The 16,664-nt window shown below is 37.7% G+C and overlaps 1 protein-coding gene across 1 annotated transcript in view; it reads left to right on the top strand.

Moving 5' to 3' along the window:
- The first annotated feature begins 11,162 nt into the window (after positions 1-11,162).
- chrd (chordin) overlaps positions 11,163-16,664 on the top strand; it is a 45,331-nt gene continuing 39,829 nt past the window's right edge. The window contains exons 1-2 of the mRNA XM_088345210.1: positions 11,163-11,462; positions 16,662-16,664. The exon at positions 16,662-16,664 is cut by the window's right edge and continues 101 nt beyond it. Coding sequence (XP_088201336.1) covers positions 11,321-11,462; positions 16,662-16,664 — 145 coding nt within the window. The 5' untranslated portion in view covers positions 11,163-11,320. The remainder of the gene's footprint in view (positions 11,463-16,661) is intronic.

Genomic DNA, 16,664 nt, shown 5'->3' with positions numbered 1-16,664 from the left:
AACGAACTAAGGAGGATTTCCCAACAGCTTTCATGCCAGGAATCCCTGAAAAGATTAAATGTCTTTGAATGAGAATAAATGTAAAACAAGAACTGTTTTCATGGTCTCTGAATTACATCATAAGTGTATGTGTACAATGTATGCATGCGGGAATCACATCCAGATCACGGCAGAGGGAATGCCTTTGGTGATGTTAGGTTTTATCTCATCATCACACTATTTTTACCTCCTCTGTTACAACTGTATTGGAGGATTATCGGAGTGAGTTCAGCCAAAAACAAGGATGTATAACACTTGGCCAATAACGCGTGCCTTCAAGATGAAAAAGATAAGACAACATGGTACCGTAAGTAAAATTGGTGTCGCACCGAAACAGACAAGTCACTTGCTCGCTCATTCACACCCAGGGACCATCTGAACCAGCCAATAAACATGAGTATCACGGTTGCCATGGCGCTCAATTGGCCCGCCCGTGTGGCGCCAGCTGTGGCTCATTAACAGATTGGCCTTATGTCTTTTTAAGCTCAGTGCGCTCTCTCTTAGTTGGTCAGTTGGTCAACGAACCTCTGCCCCGCATGACGTGGGTTCTGACTCGGTCCTGTTTTCCTGTTGGTATTTCCAGTTTGGTATTGTTCCCATTTATTTTTGTCCTGTTTGATATCAGTTTCCAGTTTCGTTCCCGTCTTTTTTGTCCTGTTTATTATTCTCTCCAGTTTTCGTTCCCGTCTATTTGGTCCTGTTTATTTTCGATATCCTGTTTCATTATCTATCCTGTCTGTCCCGTCCTGTCTGCTATCGACCCCATTCGTTCGATATCAACTCGGGCAATTGGGGTTGATCTCGTCGGTCTCTGGCTTCCTGTCTTTCCACGCCAGACTGCTGTCTAATGTGCATGACTCCCCATTTCCCGTAAGATAAAAGGCTTGTGTGGGAACGTCACAGATTTGGGTCCTGATCCAGTTCTGGTGCATGACAATGAGATGTTCTGGAGAAACCCACACAGGCACGGGGAGAAGATGCAAATTCCGCACGGGAGGTTGTAGTCGCAGGAATTGAATCCGCCGCGCCACCCACTGTTCATTCCATATCCATACAATATCCATCTTGTTGCTTTTGCTGTAAACAAAATAATTTAAGTATCACAATTCTAAATACAAAGTCAGTGCTGGAGAAATAGGTTGTTTCTGGCTAGTAATCAACAATACATCATCCATTTACCACGCACACACCAGCAGACTGGATAATAGCCAATGAGTCAAATGGGCTCTTATAAGACTGCCGCCTCTACCACCATTTATCTGCATGACTGTGTTGATGTTTCACGCTCAGCATACTCTCTTACGTGTGTGTCATGACCACTTTTGGTAAAGTACACTTCTATCAGTTTTAGGAAATGTTCAGGAAAGTGTGTGGAAGCAATTTCACTTGTGTAAACAGATATGAGATTATCCCGACACACAGTGTCTTTCGCAAGGCCGGGTGTTGTTGAGGTTAAGATTTCATGGCATATGCTGTAAATCTTTAAAAGCTGCTTATTAAGTACTGATAGTCCTTCTGAATGGATGTCCACTTTTTACCCTTTTGACGATTCGAATTCAGCAACTGCTTTTGTTTATCCGTGATTCTCGGCAATGGTTTCAGGTCGCCCTGTTGTCATACTTGTTTTCTCTTAAACCATTTTATTTTCTAGCATTTTTTTTACATGCAAACCAGTTGAAACACATTTGAATGGTCAAAAAACTGTTGACTCTATCAACTAAATCTTCAAATTAAGGATACAGTGTGTTATTTAGTACCATCTAGAGGTGAATTCATGAAATGCACCACTAGTTTAAACTTGTTGAACAATCTGTTACAGCTAATAAGCGTTTCTTGTATAAGAAGCTAGCAAAAACGAAGAAAAATGAGACAAGTGGGATCCCAAATCTTGGGACTCAAAAATGACTAAGGGCTGTTTAAGATAAGAACGTTCTGGAGGTGCAGAGGAGCAATCATTGACTCAGAAGGAATCAAAACTTTTAGTGGCCTGTCTCGTCTCATTAAAGCTACCTTCTGCTAATACTAGACGGTCCCTGTATGTCTTTATTGTGTGGTCTTTGAGATTATATATTGTCTTTATCAAGTTTACATGTTGTATCTACTTATTGCTTGCTAGATTATTAAAATGTATTAATTTTAGTGATGATTGGATGGATGGATGGATGGATGGATGGATGGATGGATGGATGGATGGATGGATGGATTTATGGAGGAAGGGAGGGATCAAAGATGGTAGGGGAGGGATGGAGGGTGGTATGGGGGAGATAGATAGATAGATAGATAGATAGATAGATAGATAGATAGATAGATAGATAGATAGATAGATAGATAGATAGATAGATAGATAGATAGATAGATAGATAGATAGATAGATAGATAGATAGATAGATAGATAGATAGATAGATAGATAGATAGATAGATAGATAGATAGATAGATAGATAGATAGATAGATAGATAGATAGATAGATAGATAGATAGATAGATAGATAGATAGATAGATAGATAGATATCGGGAGGGAGGGAGGCAGCTAGGGACGGACAGACGGATGTATTTCATTATAAAAACAATTTATTAACCACTCTTATATTTGTCAAAATTGATAATTGTTTTAAAACTGAAAACATATTTAAACTTTTAAATATCTTACTATAAAGAAGACACTCCGTTCAGTTTTCAAATACATAAAGTGCACGTCAAAATCATTTACTAGAAAGGTTTAATCATTTAGGCAGCTGCATCTCTGCCGGTGGGGTGGAGCGGGGGCTAGCCTTTAGAAATCGTACAAAACAAAAGTTCGCTATTAAGTGGGGGGTGGGGGTCTGAGGGCGGGGATTCACACTTTGCAGTGTCTGTAAATCGATTCCGTTAGTATGAATAAACATCGCCTCCGCGATGTGCATATGGAGGAAAAGCCCTTTCGCTCCTTTCCGCTGCAGAAGCAGCGCCCACATTTGCTTTACAAATGAGCGCAGCGCATCTATTTACCATCATTATTGACATCAACATAACAGTGGCTGCAAAGGAACATGCACTTCTTGTGGGGTTGCGTCATCTTTTTGGTTCTTGCTTCTTTCATTCATTAATAATGGGAATTCCACCTCTTTTTAGAAAACCGCCTCTTTCGGCTTGGCTCGCTGTAAAGAGCCGGCTCTTTTAAGCGCCCAAACGGCTCTCCGTTTTTTAAAATGGTTTATTCCAAATAATGATCATGGTATTGATAATGAATAATGATATTTTTGAAGATGCATTATGCTTCTATATTATGACACCCTCTATTATTTCAATTTCAAAGTTTTATATTAACCAAACAACATACATTATGCCACTTTTAATGATCTATCACGTGCACCAAGAGATAGTGTTTGAGAGACAGAGATAATGAGAGGGATAAAGAGAGAGATGTATTGAGGGAATGATAGTAGAGGAGAAAGAAAAAAAGATGAAAAAGAGAGCAAACATAAGAAAGAGAGAAATTAAGTGAGAGAAATGGAGTGAGAAAGAGAGAAAGAAAGGTCTGACCTTAGTCATCTGACCTTAGTCGTGCATTCATCCTCTAATCAGCTGTTTGGCCACATTCAGCGCAACAGATAAGGTGAGTTTTTTGGGAGAATTCCCCCTCCCAAATTTGAAGTTGGTTTGGTCCAGACCACGCTTCTTTTTGTAGTGGTAAAATAAATAATCCAAAATTAATGCTTTGTAAATATTCCGACAGAAAAAATACAAAAGTACTTCAACATAAATACTACAAAAATATAGATAACGTAAAAAAAAGTTAAACTATGGAAGTACAACAACAATACTACTTCAGACATACTACAAAATACTTTAAAATAAAAGTACAGTAATACTGTAAAATGCCAAGGAAATATGACAAAAATACCACAGAAATATAACTCAAGTAATACTATAGATGTACTACAAAAGTCTACTATGGAAATACCACAAAGTAAAACTGCTAAAAAGACTACAAAAATAGAACAACGGTAATTCTACAGGAATACTCCAATTTAGACTACAGAAATACTGCAAAACTACAACTACCGAAAAAGGACAGATATACTACAAAAACTACTATTGATAATACTGAAAAAATATTACTGCACTTACACTACAACAAAATAGACTCAGCCATTCGAAAACAACTACAAAAACAAAACAACAGTAATTCTACAGCAATACTTCAAATTATGAAGACAGAAAAACTACAAAAATACAACTACAGATGTACTACAAAAACTGTACCATAGAAAATATTAAGCACTACACTAAAATCACCTTAACCATTTGGAAAAAAAACTACAAAATTAAAACAACAACAAATGCAGCGATACTACAAATAATCACTTCAGGGAAAACTAAAAAAATACAACTACAGAAACATTACAGATATCCTACCAAAACTGTACTATAGAAAATACTACAAAAATACTACTGCAGAAACACAATAAATGGACTTAACCATTTCATTGTTGTTCATTGCAGTTGGAGTACTTCTACTTTTTAATTTTATATCGCGTTTTTCGTCATATTTTATCCTATCCTGTTCTTTATAAATGAAACGAAAATTTTCAAAATGCTATGATTTCTGGGGGTGCTAGGGCTGATTTTGGGGTTGTTGGAGCACCCCCATAAACGGGTGGGTTACGCCCATTCAGGGGAGTCAGATTTAGGCAAAACACCACCTCTCGTCGTTTACTTCCAAAGAGCCGGCTTATAGAGGCTTTTTGTTCACGAACGACCCCATCACTAATATGAAGGTCTCATTCACAAGTGGGACGCTGGATTTCGATTGATCCTAACTAGATTAAAATGTTTATATCCTGAAAGATCTTAACTTTGTCGTATTCAGAAAGTTTTCTTTGCACATATGTGTGCCAGCATCGAGAAAAAAAAAGGAAAAACATCGTTTCACAGGTCATACCGCTTGCCTAAGGAACAGGTGGTGAAATGAGTGAACGAGGAAGATGGGGGGTCGTTGATGGCGCATCTGCCAGACTTATAACTCACAGCTTTAATATTCACACCTCCGACACTGAGCAACAAACAGGATGCAATCCCAAGTGGGAGTAGATTGGGGGAGGAGGAGTTAATTGATTGTGAGGGTGGTCGATCTGTTAAGCAATCCCTAATAATGGCCAGACTCCGGCAAATACACAGTGCAGGGTTTCACTGTGTATCCATTCAATGGAACAATTACGCACCATTACGAATGAGTAATCGGCCGTGCACGCGCGCTACATAATGTTATTTAATGGCCTCGCATTTCCGCTTGGAAATGCGCTGTGCATTTTTTGCAACCCCAAATTTAAAAAAAAAAACCATAACTGGGGAGTAAAAAGTTAAAGCCTTATATAAACCTATTTTTAAGTTTAAGGGACGCAGTGTGACGTCGCTGTATTGTGTCGTGCATCAGAAAATAAGTGCTACAAAGCACAAGGAAGAATATAAACCACAAGACCAAACCGCAACATTTACTTTCTCATTTTTTTGCCCAGCTAATTTAAGGAGTCTTGTTATTGGGGGAATACTTTTAGCAGCAAGTTGGTGGACAACCATGACAGCTTTTGATAGGGAAGCCCCATGCTATGCAAAATAAATACACATCTTCTTAAAGAAATCACATTTGGATGATAGTTCTTCTATTTTTGCTTATTTTTCAAATTAATACTGTTTATTTAATGAACTAATGTTTTTTTACTGCTAAGAGACACTATATAATGCATAATGTCCTTATAAAGAAATACATACAGTATCTTCATAATCCTTATGAAAAAATAGTCATTTCATATTAGTTCTAAAGATTTTAAAAACCACCAGTGTGAAATATTTGAACCCACTAGAGGGCGTTGTTTTCTAATGCAAAGGAAAAACATTGCCTGTCATGATTACCGATTCGAATCACCTGCGCCCGCTCATTTGGCTGCGGGCTATCTGATTGGCTTCCTGTCCCTATTTAAACCCTGTCCTGTCACTCTCCTGTTGTCAGTCCATCTGCGAACCTCTGCTGATACAAGGCAAGCCTTTTTGACCCTGACTCCTGCCTGTCCCGTTTTTGCTCCCGTTTTCCCACCTGTCCATTCCTGATGCTCTGTTTGTCTCCGGCTATGACCTGTTTTTGATCCTGACCACATCTGCTCTCCCGTCCCGGCTTTCTGAACCCGACCACATTTTTTCTCTCCTGCTCCAGCAATCGACCTGTTTTTCTGTCCCTGACTTCCTTATTCAGATCACAATCACATTCCGAGAGCGACTTTCTTCCCGCATCCAGCGAGCACCGGATTTTGGGCGCAGCTCTTCCTCTTTCTTTGAATAAAACTTGTGGTAAAAGTTACGTAATTGGGTCCTGATTCCGTTCTGGTCGTGACAGTGCCAAATCATCACTGAGTAGCAGTTAGATGCCAGACAAACATGGCGGCAACTACAGGTATGGATTCCACTATGTAAAAGAAATACAAATTTCTCCATATATGATTTTTTTTAATGAAAAAAATTAACATTAGTACGATAGTTCATGTGTTTTCTTCAGTGTCGGTAATAAGATGAAACATTATGCATAAAGTGAGCACAACGGCAATAATTCCGGCACAAAAAAACAGCGGAGAAATTCTTCGGTAGATCGCAAGGACTTTTTCTGCCAAAATGGACTAAATTATATTCCTGGTTACGCAATGTGGAGGATGATAATGGATTGGACCTTGAGGCATTACAACTGTGGTGGGACAGCAAACCACGAAGAAAATATGAACTGAAAATTCTGATAACTTGTTTTGTATTACCAATTAACTGTGATGATTAAAACTGCATGAATATATAGACTAATATTTCAGCAATATTATTTTGTATAATGTACTATATGGTTGTGAACTGAAAAATCTTGAAGTGATAACTGATTTGTTTTACCAATAAACTGTGATGATTAAAACTGAATGAATAGATAGATTTATATTATATATTAGTCACCGATTTACAATTTCAACCTCGATAACACTAAATTTTGGGGACCCATAGATCTCTGTTGGGACCTATAGATTTTTGGGCATCCGAGTCCCCCGGGGCCCATCACTTTTCAGAGGTAAAATTAACACTGTACCACTACAAGGCACCAAATATTACATCAAATTACACCATCCCTTTAAAGCATTGGAAATCTTTGAAAATGTTTGTGTCGTTATTCCTCCGAAAAAAATCCTTGCAAAATGTATACCGACCCTGCCCAACTTACTCTTTACAACAAACACATTGAATGGATGCACGAGATATTAAAAAATAAGAACGTCAAAGTTCTTGGTGCGCTGGAGATACAGTATAGAATGTTTACACACCAACTAGGAAGAGGAAGCAGATTTATTCTTTGGGGTGGATGTTGGGTGAGCTCTCACAGCGCCACCACGCGCCGGTAGCGGTGGAAAAAAGCACTACAGTAATGTCCTCTCCTCTGAAAAAGACTACAAAAATAGAACAACGGTAATTCTACAAGAATACTCCAATTTAGACTACAGAAATACGGCAAAACTACAACTACAGAAAAAGTAGAGATATACTACAAAAACTACTACTGATAATACTAAAAAATGGTTACTGCACATACACTACAACAAAATGGACTCAACCATTCGAAAACAACTACAAATCCAGTTACCAACCATCTCGTGCGTTGTTTGCAAGTTCCCCCCTACCTTCCAAAGACATGCATGGCAGGTCAATTGGAATTTCCAAATTGTTCCTCGTTGTGAATGAGCGAGTCAATGGTTGTCTGTCTCCTTGGGACCTGCGAATGGCTGGCAACCAGTTCAGGGGGTCCCCTGGTTACTTCCCGAAAATGGCTGGGATGTGCTCCAGTAACCCCCGCGACCGTAGTGATGCAGAAAATGGATGGATAGATAGACGGATGGATAGATAGACTTGCTTCCCGCGTCCAGCGAACACCGGATCGTGGGCGCAGCCCTTCCTCTTTCTTTCAATAAAACTAGTGGTAACGTTACGCAATTGGGTCCTTTTTCCATTCTGGTCTTGACAGTTCCGCAAGTGCGTAATAGCATCTACCACTTTTTGACTTGAAAACTGCTATTTATTAATTCTATTAATCAATCTAATTCTATTTGTTGAAACTGCATTTTACCTACGTTGATTATATTGCTTATTTTTTTCAATAAAATCGGTAAAGGCACACAGGGTTAACATTCTCATTTATTCTCAAAACAAAACCTTAAACGGGACTGCTTCCAATACGCAAACATGTCCCAGTGCGCACAATCGCTTGTTTTTATCCCAATGGACAATTTGGAAAGCCGTCTGCTTAATGAATGGCTATGCGGGGAAAAACGTGTCGTTTAGCACCCAATGATGAAGTGCAAACAGCCCATCATCGATTCTCATTGCCGTGTGGTGTTTTGGCGTGAATCCCCACGCCCTGCGGGAAGTGGCCCCCGCAGGAGACATTATGTGACATATGCACTAAAATAACACCTTGCACTCACACCTCACTCTGCGCTTTTGGCACACACAACCGATTGGATGTGACACGTTTACGCGCAACATAACGACACCCGAGGCGGGGGCTGCTCGTGGAAATATTTCCCACAGTCTCTGACGAGAAAAGTGGGTGTATGGAATGTTTACAATATGTTGGAATATACTTGCGTTAAACTGAATAGACAGTTATTGATTGCAATATAACTAAATACATTAATTCGTTTAAAAAGAGCCATTTGCATTTTATCTCAAATTATTTACACATATGAAATGTTTATCTTATATAATATGCTTCAGATCGCTTTTAGCTTATGGCAATTAAAAAAGGAGTAAAAAGTAATGACATTGCAGCTGATGGGATTTCAAGTGGAAGTGTCCTGGTTGGAGCTCTGTGTTTAGCCAAAAGAAAGAATTAAAGGGAGTAATATGAGGCGAGCGCCAGTACAAATTGAGAAGCGTTGTTTTTAGCTCTTGCAAATGTTTTCATTGGTTTTTGTTAAATCACTTTGGTCTGAGGCCAGGGATCAGCAACCTGCGGCTCTAGAGCCGCATGTGGCTCTTAGCGCTGCCTTGGTGGGTCCTTTGTGGCTTATACATATATATACAGGTATACATATGTGTGTGTTAATATGTGTGTGTATATATATTGCAATATTACTCGGAAATTTAGGCACATTTTATCATCCGAAAATTTGATTCGTCCTTCTTTCTTTCCTCAAGATTTCAATTACAGAATCTCCCCTACTTATGACCATTCGACTTACGAAAGATGGTAGATACGAACATTTTTTTCAGGTTGTACAAAAATATTCGGACATAGCTGTGAGTTAGATTTTGTATCGTGTGCACCAATCCGGGTAGCGGACCTTACTGTAGTGCTTCTTTCCACTGCTACCGGCATGTGGTGGCGCATTGGAAGGTCACCCAGCATTCAACCCGAAGAAGAAATCCGGCTTCTACTTTCTAGTTTGTGTGTAAACATACAGTACTACGTGTACTTTTTCTTCAGGGTGCTAAGAACTTTGACGTTTTTATTGTTTAATATTTTGTGTATCCATTCAATTTGGTTGGTGTAAAGTGTAAAGAAGAGGCAAGCCATTTACTTTGAAATGAAAGTGGAATAAGAAAGCTTGATGCGGTTGAGAAAATGGTCGGAGCCCTTATTTTCTGTCACTTTTTACCACAGAAGTGTACCTCTTGAAGCACATCTTCCAAAAGTAAGTTAAACTTAACTTTATATATCTTTATAGAGCATATTATTTTATTAAATGTTTATTTTTTAGTACAAAATAATACAGGTTACTTATACAAACTTTAAACACACAAAATAGGGCACAGAAGCAACTTACGAACAAATTCAACTTACGAATGATCGTCCAGAACGTATTTCGTTCGAAAGTTGGTCAGCGTTTGTCCTCTGTTCTCCGTGTGATACAGTTCCTTCAATAAGTTATTTTCTATCATCGTTAAAGCCAATTCGATTAAAGGCTGAAAATGTCCATTCAGCAGAAGCAGTGGACACAGGGATAATGTATTTTTCTTGACCTTTTTATTGTGATACTTCAGTTACCGCCCCTAGCCAATCATAGCTTTGTGAAACCGTTGTCATCATCACAACTTCTTGAAGGTGTTTCCTCGCCAACTCATAATCAGCAACAGCTTTATCGTCACCTATATATTCTAATACTTCGGGACCTGACAAGATAATTGTGAAAGCTTCGAAATAGATTTCTAACCCTGGCAACAAGTAATGGCTGAAATGTGATTGGTCAAATGCTTGAATATGAAAGCAGACATCCGGAAGCAGCGCAACCAGAGCAAAAGCAATAAAAGGAAGGTGACAGAGAATTTGGGAATTAGTGTTGTTTTTATTCATTCATTATTTTCATGGACAAAGAATAATTAGTATAATTAGCATCACATTATTCAGATATGTTTCAGGCTAGCAGAGAAGGCCCACTTATAATATATATGTTTTTAATATTTGTCATGGTTTTCTGTACAAGGACAAAAATGACAAAAATATTCCGAACGTTTTCCAATCCTTTAGAAATTTTTGAAGTAATAATAAGTAATAACTGATTATTAGTTTATGTAGAATACTTCGTTGGGTTCAATCTTTTAAAAATACGTTTCTACAGTAGGCTACACAGCTTTACTTTTTTTCTTTTTCTTTTATTTTATTTTTTGTGGCTTCAGATATGTCTTTTTTGTTTTCTTTGGTTTATTATGACTTTTTCAACATTTGGGGTTGCTGACCCTCAGTCTAAGCAGTAGAGGTGGCGGATGGATATACAAAAACAATTTGGAATTGAAAAGTATTTATTCTCATTGTATTTCTGTGGGATTTGGGGTGTGTTTGTTTTTATTTTGAAAATTTTTTGGTCTGATATGCAATAAAAATGCAGCTGACTATTAGGACAAGGTTATGAAATTCGCAATATAACGAATACATTTGTTTTAGAGGTCCTTAGTGGTGAAAAGGGAGGGGGGGGGGGGGGGGCACAATTGACCCACCCCCATCACCCATCCCACCTATTATCCGAGCCCCCCTTTTCCTTCCCAGCCAGTGACTCCTACAAGCCGTCAGGGAAGCAGGCTATAAAAGAGAGAGGGACGGACGGCACATCGGAGAGTTCTGGTCCACGCTGCACTTTTTTATTGTTGTTAAATGAAGAGCACTGCTTGGACACATACAAAACTTAAAATCTGTAGTTGAAATCCTTTCTCATCAAAAAAAAAATTGTGTGCGTTTTGGGTTGGGTTGATAAATCTGACGGACAGAATCCAGCCAAGGACCGCGAGGATGCTGTTTCCACGCGTATTGCGCGCGGTGCTGTGCGCAATTTGGTGCGCTTGTGCGTGCGTGGAATCTGCTTCGCGCCTCAAGTCTTACTCGCTTCCCATCCAATCAGAAAGAGAACCGCTACCTTCAAAAGGCCTATCAGGTAAACATAATTTCTACGTTATTACACTTATTGTCTTTTTTGGGTTCCTTGTCCAGCTATATGTCCCGGAGGCTGAATATTATTATGTGTGGTTCTGCGCGTGAACTAAAGGCAAACATGTGAGTAATAACCAGTGTTGGTAAAGAGTTACAGTTACTCGTTACTTCATAGAAAAAACGTGTACACCAACCTACGCAGGGAACCATTCATATTTCTTGACGAGTGCAATCCTAGGAGCTTGAACACTAACACAAAGGAGACAGTCCATATTCATTTTGTCTTTTGTATTCAAACCACTTGAAGTTTTCCTCCATTACTGGGGTTTTTTGAAGAGGTTTCATTTTGTCCTCCAGGCATTGTAAGATAATTTTACGCCCCCAAATTCTGCGCTCTTTTACGAAAAATTCTGTCCTCACGTTTGCCCTATTGCTTTTGTAGTATAAGCCACGCCACCTCCCCATGCACTGCCTACCATTCACTACTGTTGACACCCAACTAATACGCGCATATCAACCGGCCCTTGATTTCAGTATTTTATTTCGTTGTTGTAAATTTGGGTTAGATGTGTGAGTATGGTAGGGAGAATATCAGATTATTCTTAAGGAGGAATCCAGCTTCTTTGTACTCTGTGCTTGAGACGGCACGGCCGTAACTTTATTCAGTTCTATTTTGTAGGTAATTATAAACATGCCCACCTTTATTTATCATTGTATTTATTATTGTGTTGCATGTTGATTTCTACACGAGTCAATGGAATCCGTTTTATGCTTTTAAAAAGTAGTGGAGTAACGCACCACGTTGTCTCTTCAGTCGAGTTACAAAATTGTATTACTAACACATTACTAGTTACCGAGAGACATAACTATGTTGGGGCAATGCGTTCCTATGTAACGGGCAAGCCTTCATGGGGCCCTTAGCAAAATTAGATTTTGGGTCCCCTATTACTTGATAATTTGCATACCTACTAGTCCTCATTCCATGTTCTACTCTGGGGGTGGGCAACTATTTGGAGTCGGGGGCCACATGTTATACTTCTTTTGAAATCGATTCGTTTCATCAAATTGGTTTAGAAACAACCACATTTAGAGCAAAATAGTATATTAGGTCCCGGTTTCAAGCACTTATTTGTTATTAAGTATTTTTTAATATTTCTGAAGTAGGATTTTTCTTAAATTTCTGTACTTTTTTGTTGTTTCTGTAGTTTTATTTTTGTTCTATTTTAGTAGAATTTTCATGTCTTATTTCCATAGTAGTATTTTTTTAGTATTTCTGTAGTACTTTTCTTGTATTTCCAAAATTAGATTTTGTTGTTGTATATCTGTAGTATTTCTGTTGTATTTTTGTATTATCACAGGGGTTTTATGAGTATAATATTTTTACAATATGACTGTAGTATTTTTTTTGGTATTTTTATACTATCTCTGTTATATTTTGTAGTATTTCCATATATGTTTGTTGTTTAGTTGTAGTATTTTTGTAGTATTTTTTGTCGTCCAGTGTTACTGTACTTTTGTTTTTGTAGTATTAATGTGATATTTCCATAATTCTTGTAGTATCGCTACAGGTGTAATTTGCAGTATTTATGTTAAAAACCTCTTGTAGCAGTATATTTGTCGCAATATTTCTCAAGTAGTTTTATACTATAGTATTATGTATTCATATTTGTTTAGTATTTCAGGAGTGTAATTGCTGTTTTTTCCAAAGCAGTATTTTGGTAGAATTTTTGTAGAATTTTTGAAGTATTTACATAGTAGTATTATCATATTTCTTTAGCATTTTTGTAATATTACTGTAGTTGTATTTTTGGAGTAAATAATTCTGTAGGAGTACTTTGTAATATAGCATTATTGTAGTAGTATTTTTCATCGTAATTCTATACATTATTTTATTTTTAGAATGAAAGCAAAATAATATATGAGGTCCCTGTTTCTAAGCACTATATTTAATATTTATTTTTGTAGTTATTGCGTAGTATTTGTGTTGTATTCTTGTAGAAGTATTTTTGAGTGGACACACAAAGTGATAATGTTGGCACCCAAAGAGTAAACCACTCTTGGGGGCCCCCTAGTGGTTGCGGGGCCCTAAGCAGCTGCTTAGCTCGCTTATGCCTTGCAGTTTTGCGTGTAAATGAAAGACAAACAAGTGAGTCATTACCGCAATCGATGTCCGTTTGAAATCCCCCGGTATTCATATAAGTCTGCTACGGATTTTTTACGAGGAATCTTATGACTCTGGGGAGCGCTATAACGTGTAATTCTGCAATGGAAACTATAATCAATCGACTTTCCATTACAAGCATGTGCTCCTTGCAGAGGATTTCAAGGCCAAGTGCCTCACCGTTTGGACTAGTTGAAGGGTGCAATCATTTTAATAGAGACAAGGAAAACTATTTATGCACAGCATGGGCAGAACTAAACCAAGATGTTGCCATAGCAATAATAAAATAAGTGAATTCAAACAATGTATTTTTACTCGGCTAGATTTTGACTGTATTTTTTTATTATTTTTCAAATGGTAATAGCCAGTTGTGGAACCTGCCATATGTAGAAATAAATGTATCGATAAATACATATCTACAAAAATATGCAATATAAATAGTCTCAATCTTCAGGCAGTGGGCAGGGCACACCCTGAACTGGTTGCCAGCCAGTGGCAGGGAACACAGGGACAGACAATTTGCTCACTCGTTCACACCTAGGGACAATTTGGACAGGCCAATTAACCTAACATGCATGTTTTTGGAATGTGGGAGGAAACCGGAGTGCCTAGAGGAAACCCACGCAAGCACAGGGAGAACATGCAAACTCCACACAGGAGATTCGATCTAATGACCTCAGAACTGTGCCGCACACGCGCTAACCACTGCGTCGCCGTGCTGCCCACATTTTGTTTCAAATAAATGAAAAAATACACGACAAAATACACAAAAAAATTGCATAAGAAAATAGATGATAGAATACACAATAAAATACACGAATAAATATATATAACAACAGTTTAGCTATTGCGTGATCTATATTTGTTTAGGTATTTTTTTAATTTAAACATAAATTTCTACATAAGGCGAGATCAGTTCTCCATACGCAACATGAATAGCAACATGAATCACTGGCTTAATCTACTTTGTGTATAAATCAACTTAATTGAAAGTAAAAATGTGGAATAAAGTACATGAGGGAGCCTTTGATTATTGCCTAGCGGAAAGTTGAATGTCTCCCATGCATGGACCGTTGACATGAGGCAAGGCGGAGGACGCTGAGATCCAAAACCTGTGAGACAACACATGGAAGCTTCATTCCCTTCCAACATGCCATTGCATTGAACTGTGCAGAATTTTGTTGGTTGAAGGAAAAGTTGCATGTTTTTTTTTAATGTCACAGAGTTCTTTCTTAAGACCAGGGGATGGTGTAATTGTAACCTGTAAAAGTACTTTGAGACAGGTTTGAGAGCGTTCTCCATTCGGGCCCCGGTGCTGTGGAATACTCTAACCACTGAGATCTGATCTGCAACCTCAGTGGAACTGTTTAAATCTATGCTTAAAACACACTTATATTATATAGCTTATGCATAACTTGTATTTCATGTTGACAATATCTGTGTATTATTTGTTATTGCAACATTCGTTGCAGCCAGGAAGGTGGGATTACCTCAAGTGTGGTCCCTTCTCAAGGTTTCCTAATTTTCCTCACGTTGAGGTTTTTGAGTTCTTCCTTTCCCTCATGTAGGTTTTGGATCAGGGGATGGTATAATAATAGTCTGTGGTTTGCAATAATCTGTGGTCTGTCCAGCCCTTTGAGACTCATTGTGATCAAGGGCTATACAAATAAACATGACTTGACTTGCCTTGACTTGACTCGACTTTTGTGATAAAGGGCTACACAAATAAACATGACTTGACTTGCCTTGACCTGACTCGACTTTTGTGGTTAAGGGCTATACGAATAAATGTGACTTGACTTGACTTGACTTAGTCTAAGGCATTAAATAAGTAGATTCAGAGTCCGGGTGAGGCTATGCCGCATCAGGTTTTTCATTTAATAATAAGCTCTAACAAAAACATTTCAATGGTCTCAAACATCCCAATTTTTTAAAACAAAATAAAATTAGATAAATGAACAATCATTTAAAAAATATTCAGTATAAATGACTGAAGAAACTAGAAGTAGTTGCTGACTACAAAAAAGGTTTAATCAGTTCAATTGCCCATATGAACAGTTTTCTAACCTTTAACTTTCTAAACATAAATAGAACAGAGAACATGAACTGTTCGGAGCATGGCTTCTCTTGCCTACTCCTTGCCGCTGGAAAATGATCTCAAACAACCCTAAGAAAGACCACTCACCGACCAAAAAAAAGAACAAAAAACAATCCTTAATATGACTAAGAATGACTAAAAATGGCCAGAAAATAGCCAAAATTACCCCCCAAACAGAATGAAAAATGACCAGAATATGAAAATTAAGAACAATAATTAAAATATTTGAAAAGTGTCCTGAAAGGTATCAAAAACAACTGAAGAAGTACAAAAAAAAAGTGAAAAGTATGTCTAAAGTACATATGTAAGTGAAAAAAAATTACTGAAACAAAACTTAGTAGTATGGAAAAGTACTAAAAAATATGTAGAACTAATTAAAAGTACCTATTATTCAAGAGTATGAAAATGAACAAACAACGACTGCAAAACGACCCAAAAAACTGAACACAAGACAACTAACAAAACTGACGAAAAAAAGACAAAGATCTGACCAAAAAACAAAGCTCAAATTGACCGAAAACCGACTAAAACGACCCCAAAAACGACTAAAAACACTTTAAATTATATTATATATAATATATGCGACTTCTGCTCTCAGGCCTCTAATACCTTGCAACTTATTTGGGCATGTTTGGGGCTGACAAATGTTATTTTACTTCTTTTTATTCCACGAAACTTTTCAATAGCACTATTATTCTAATTTGTGCCATTCCCTAAGCACTTCTAAATATTTTTGCCTAATTATTCCGACAGTCTGTTATCTTTATCTTTTTTAAGTCTTTATTATATGTTTACCCTGAAGTGCCAGGTCTAATCTCGTTGCTTATAATGTTTTAGAATGTTAATATCACTCATAACGCCTAGTCTATTCAAGTCATCCGAAAAAAATTGTACAATGTTTCATCATGTCAAAAATGTATTACAAACCAACTTTTTGTCTTCAGGAT

Source organism: Urocampus carinirostris, chromosome 10, assembly GCF_059441175.1.
Source record: "Urocampus carinirostris isolate Australia breed hairy pipefish chromosome 10, RoL_Ucar_1.0, whole genome shotgun sequence".
Lineage (NCBI taxonomy): Eukaryota > Metazoa > Chordata > Actinopteri > Syngnathiformes > Syngnathidae > Urocampus > Urocampus carinirostris.
This window is presented reverse-complemented; position numbering and strand designations above follow the sequence as displayed.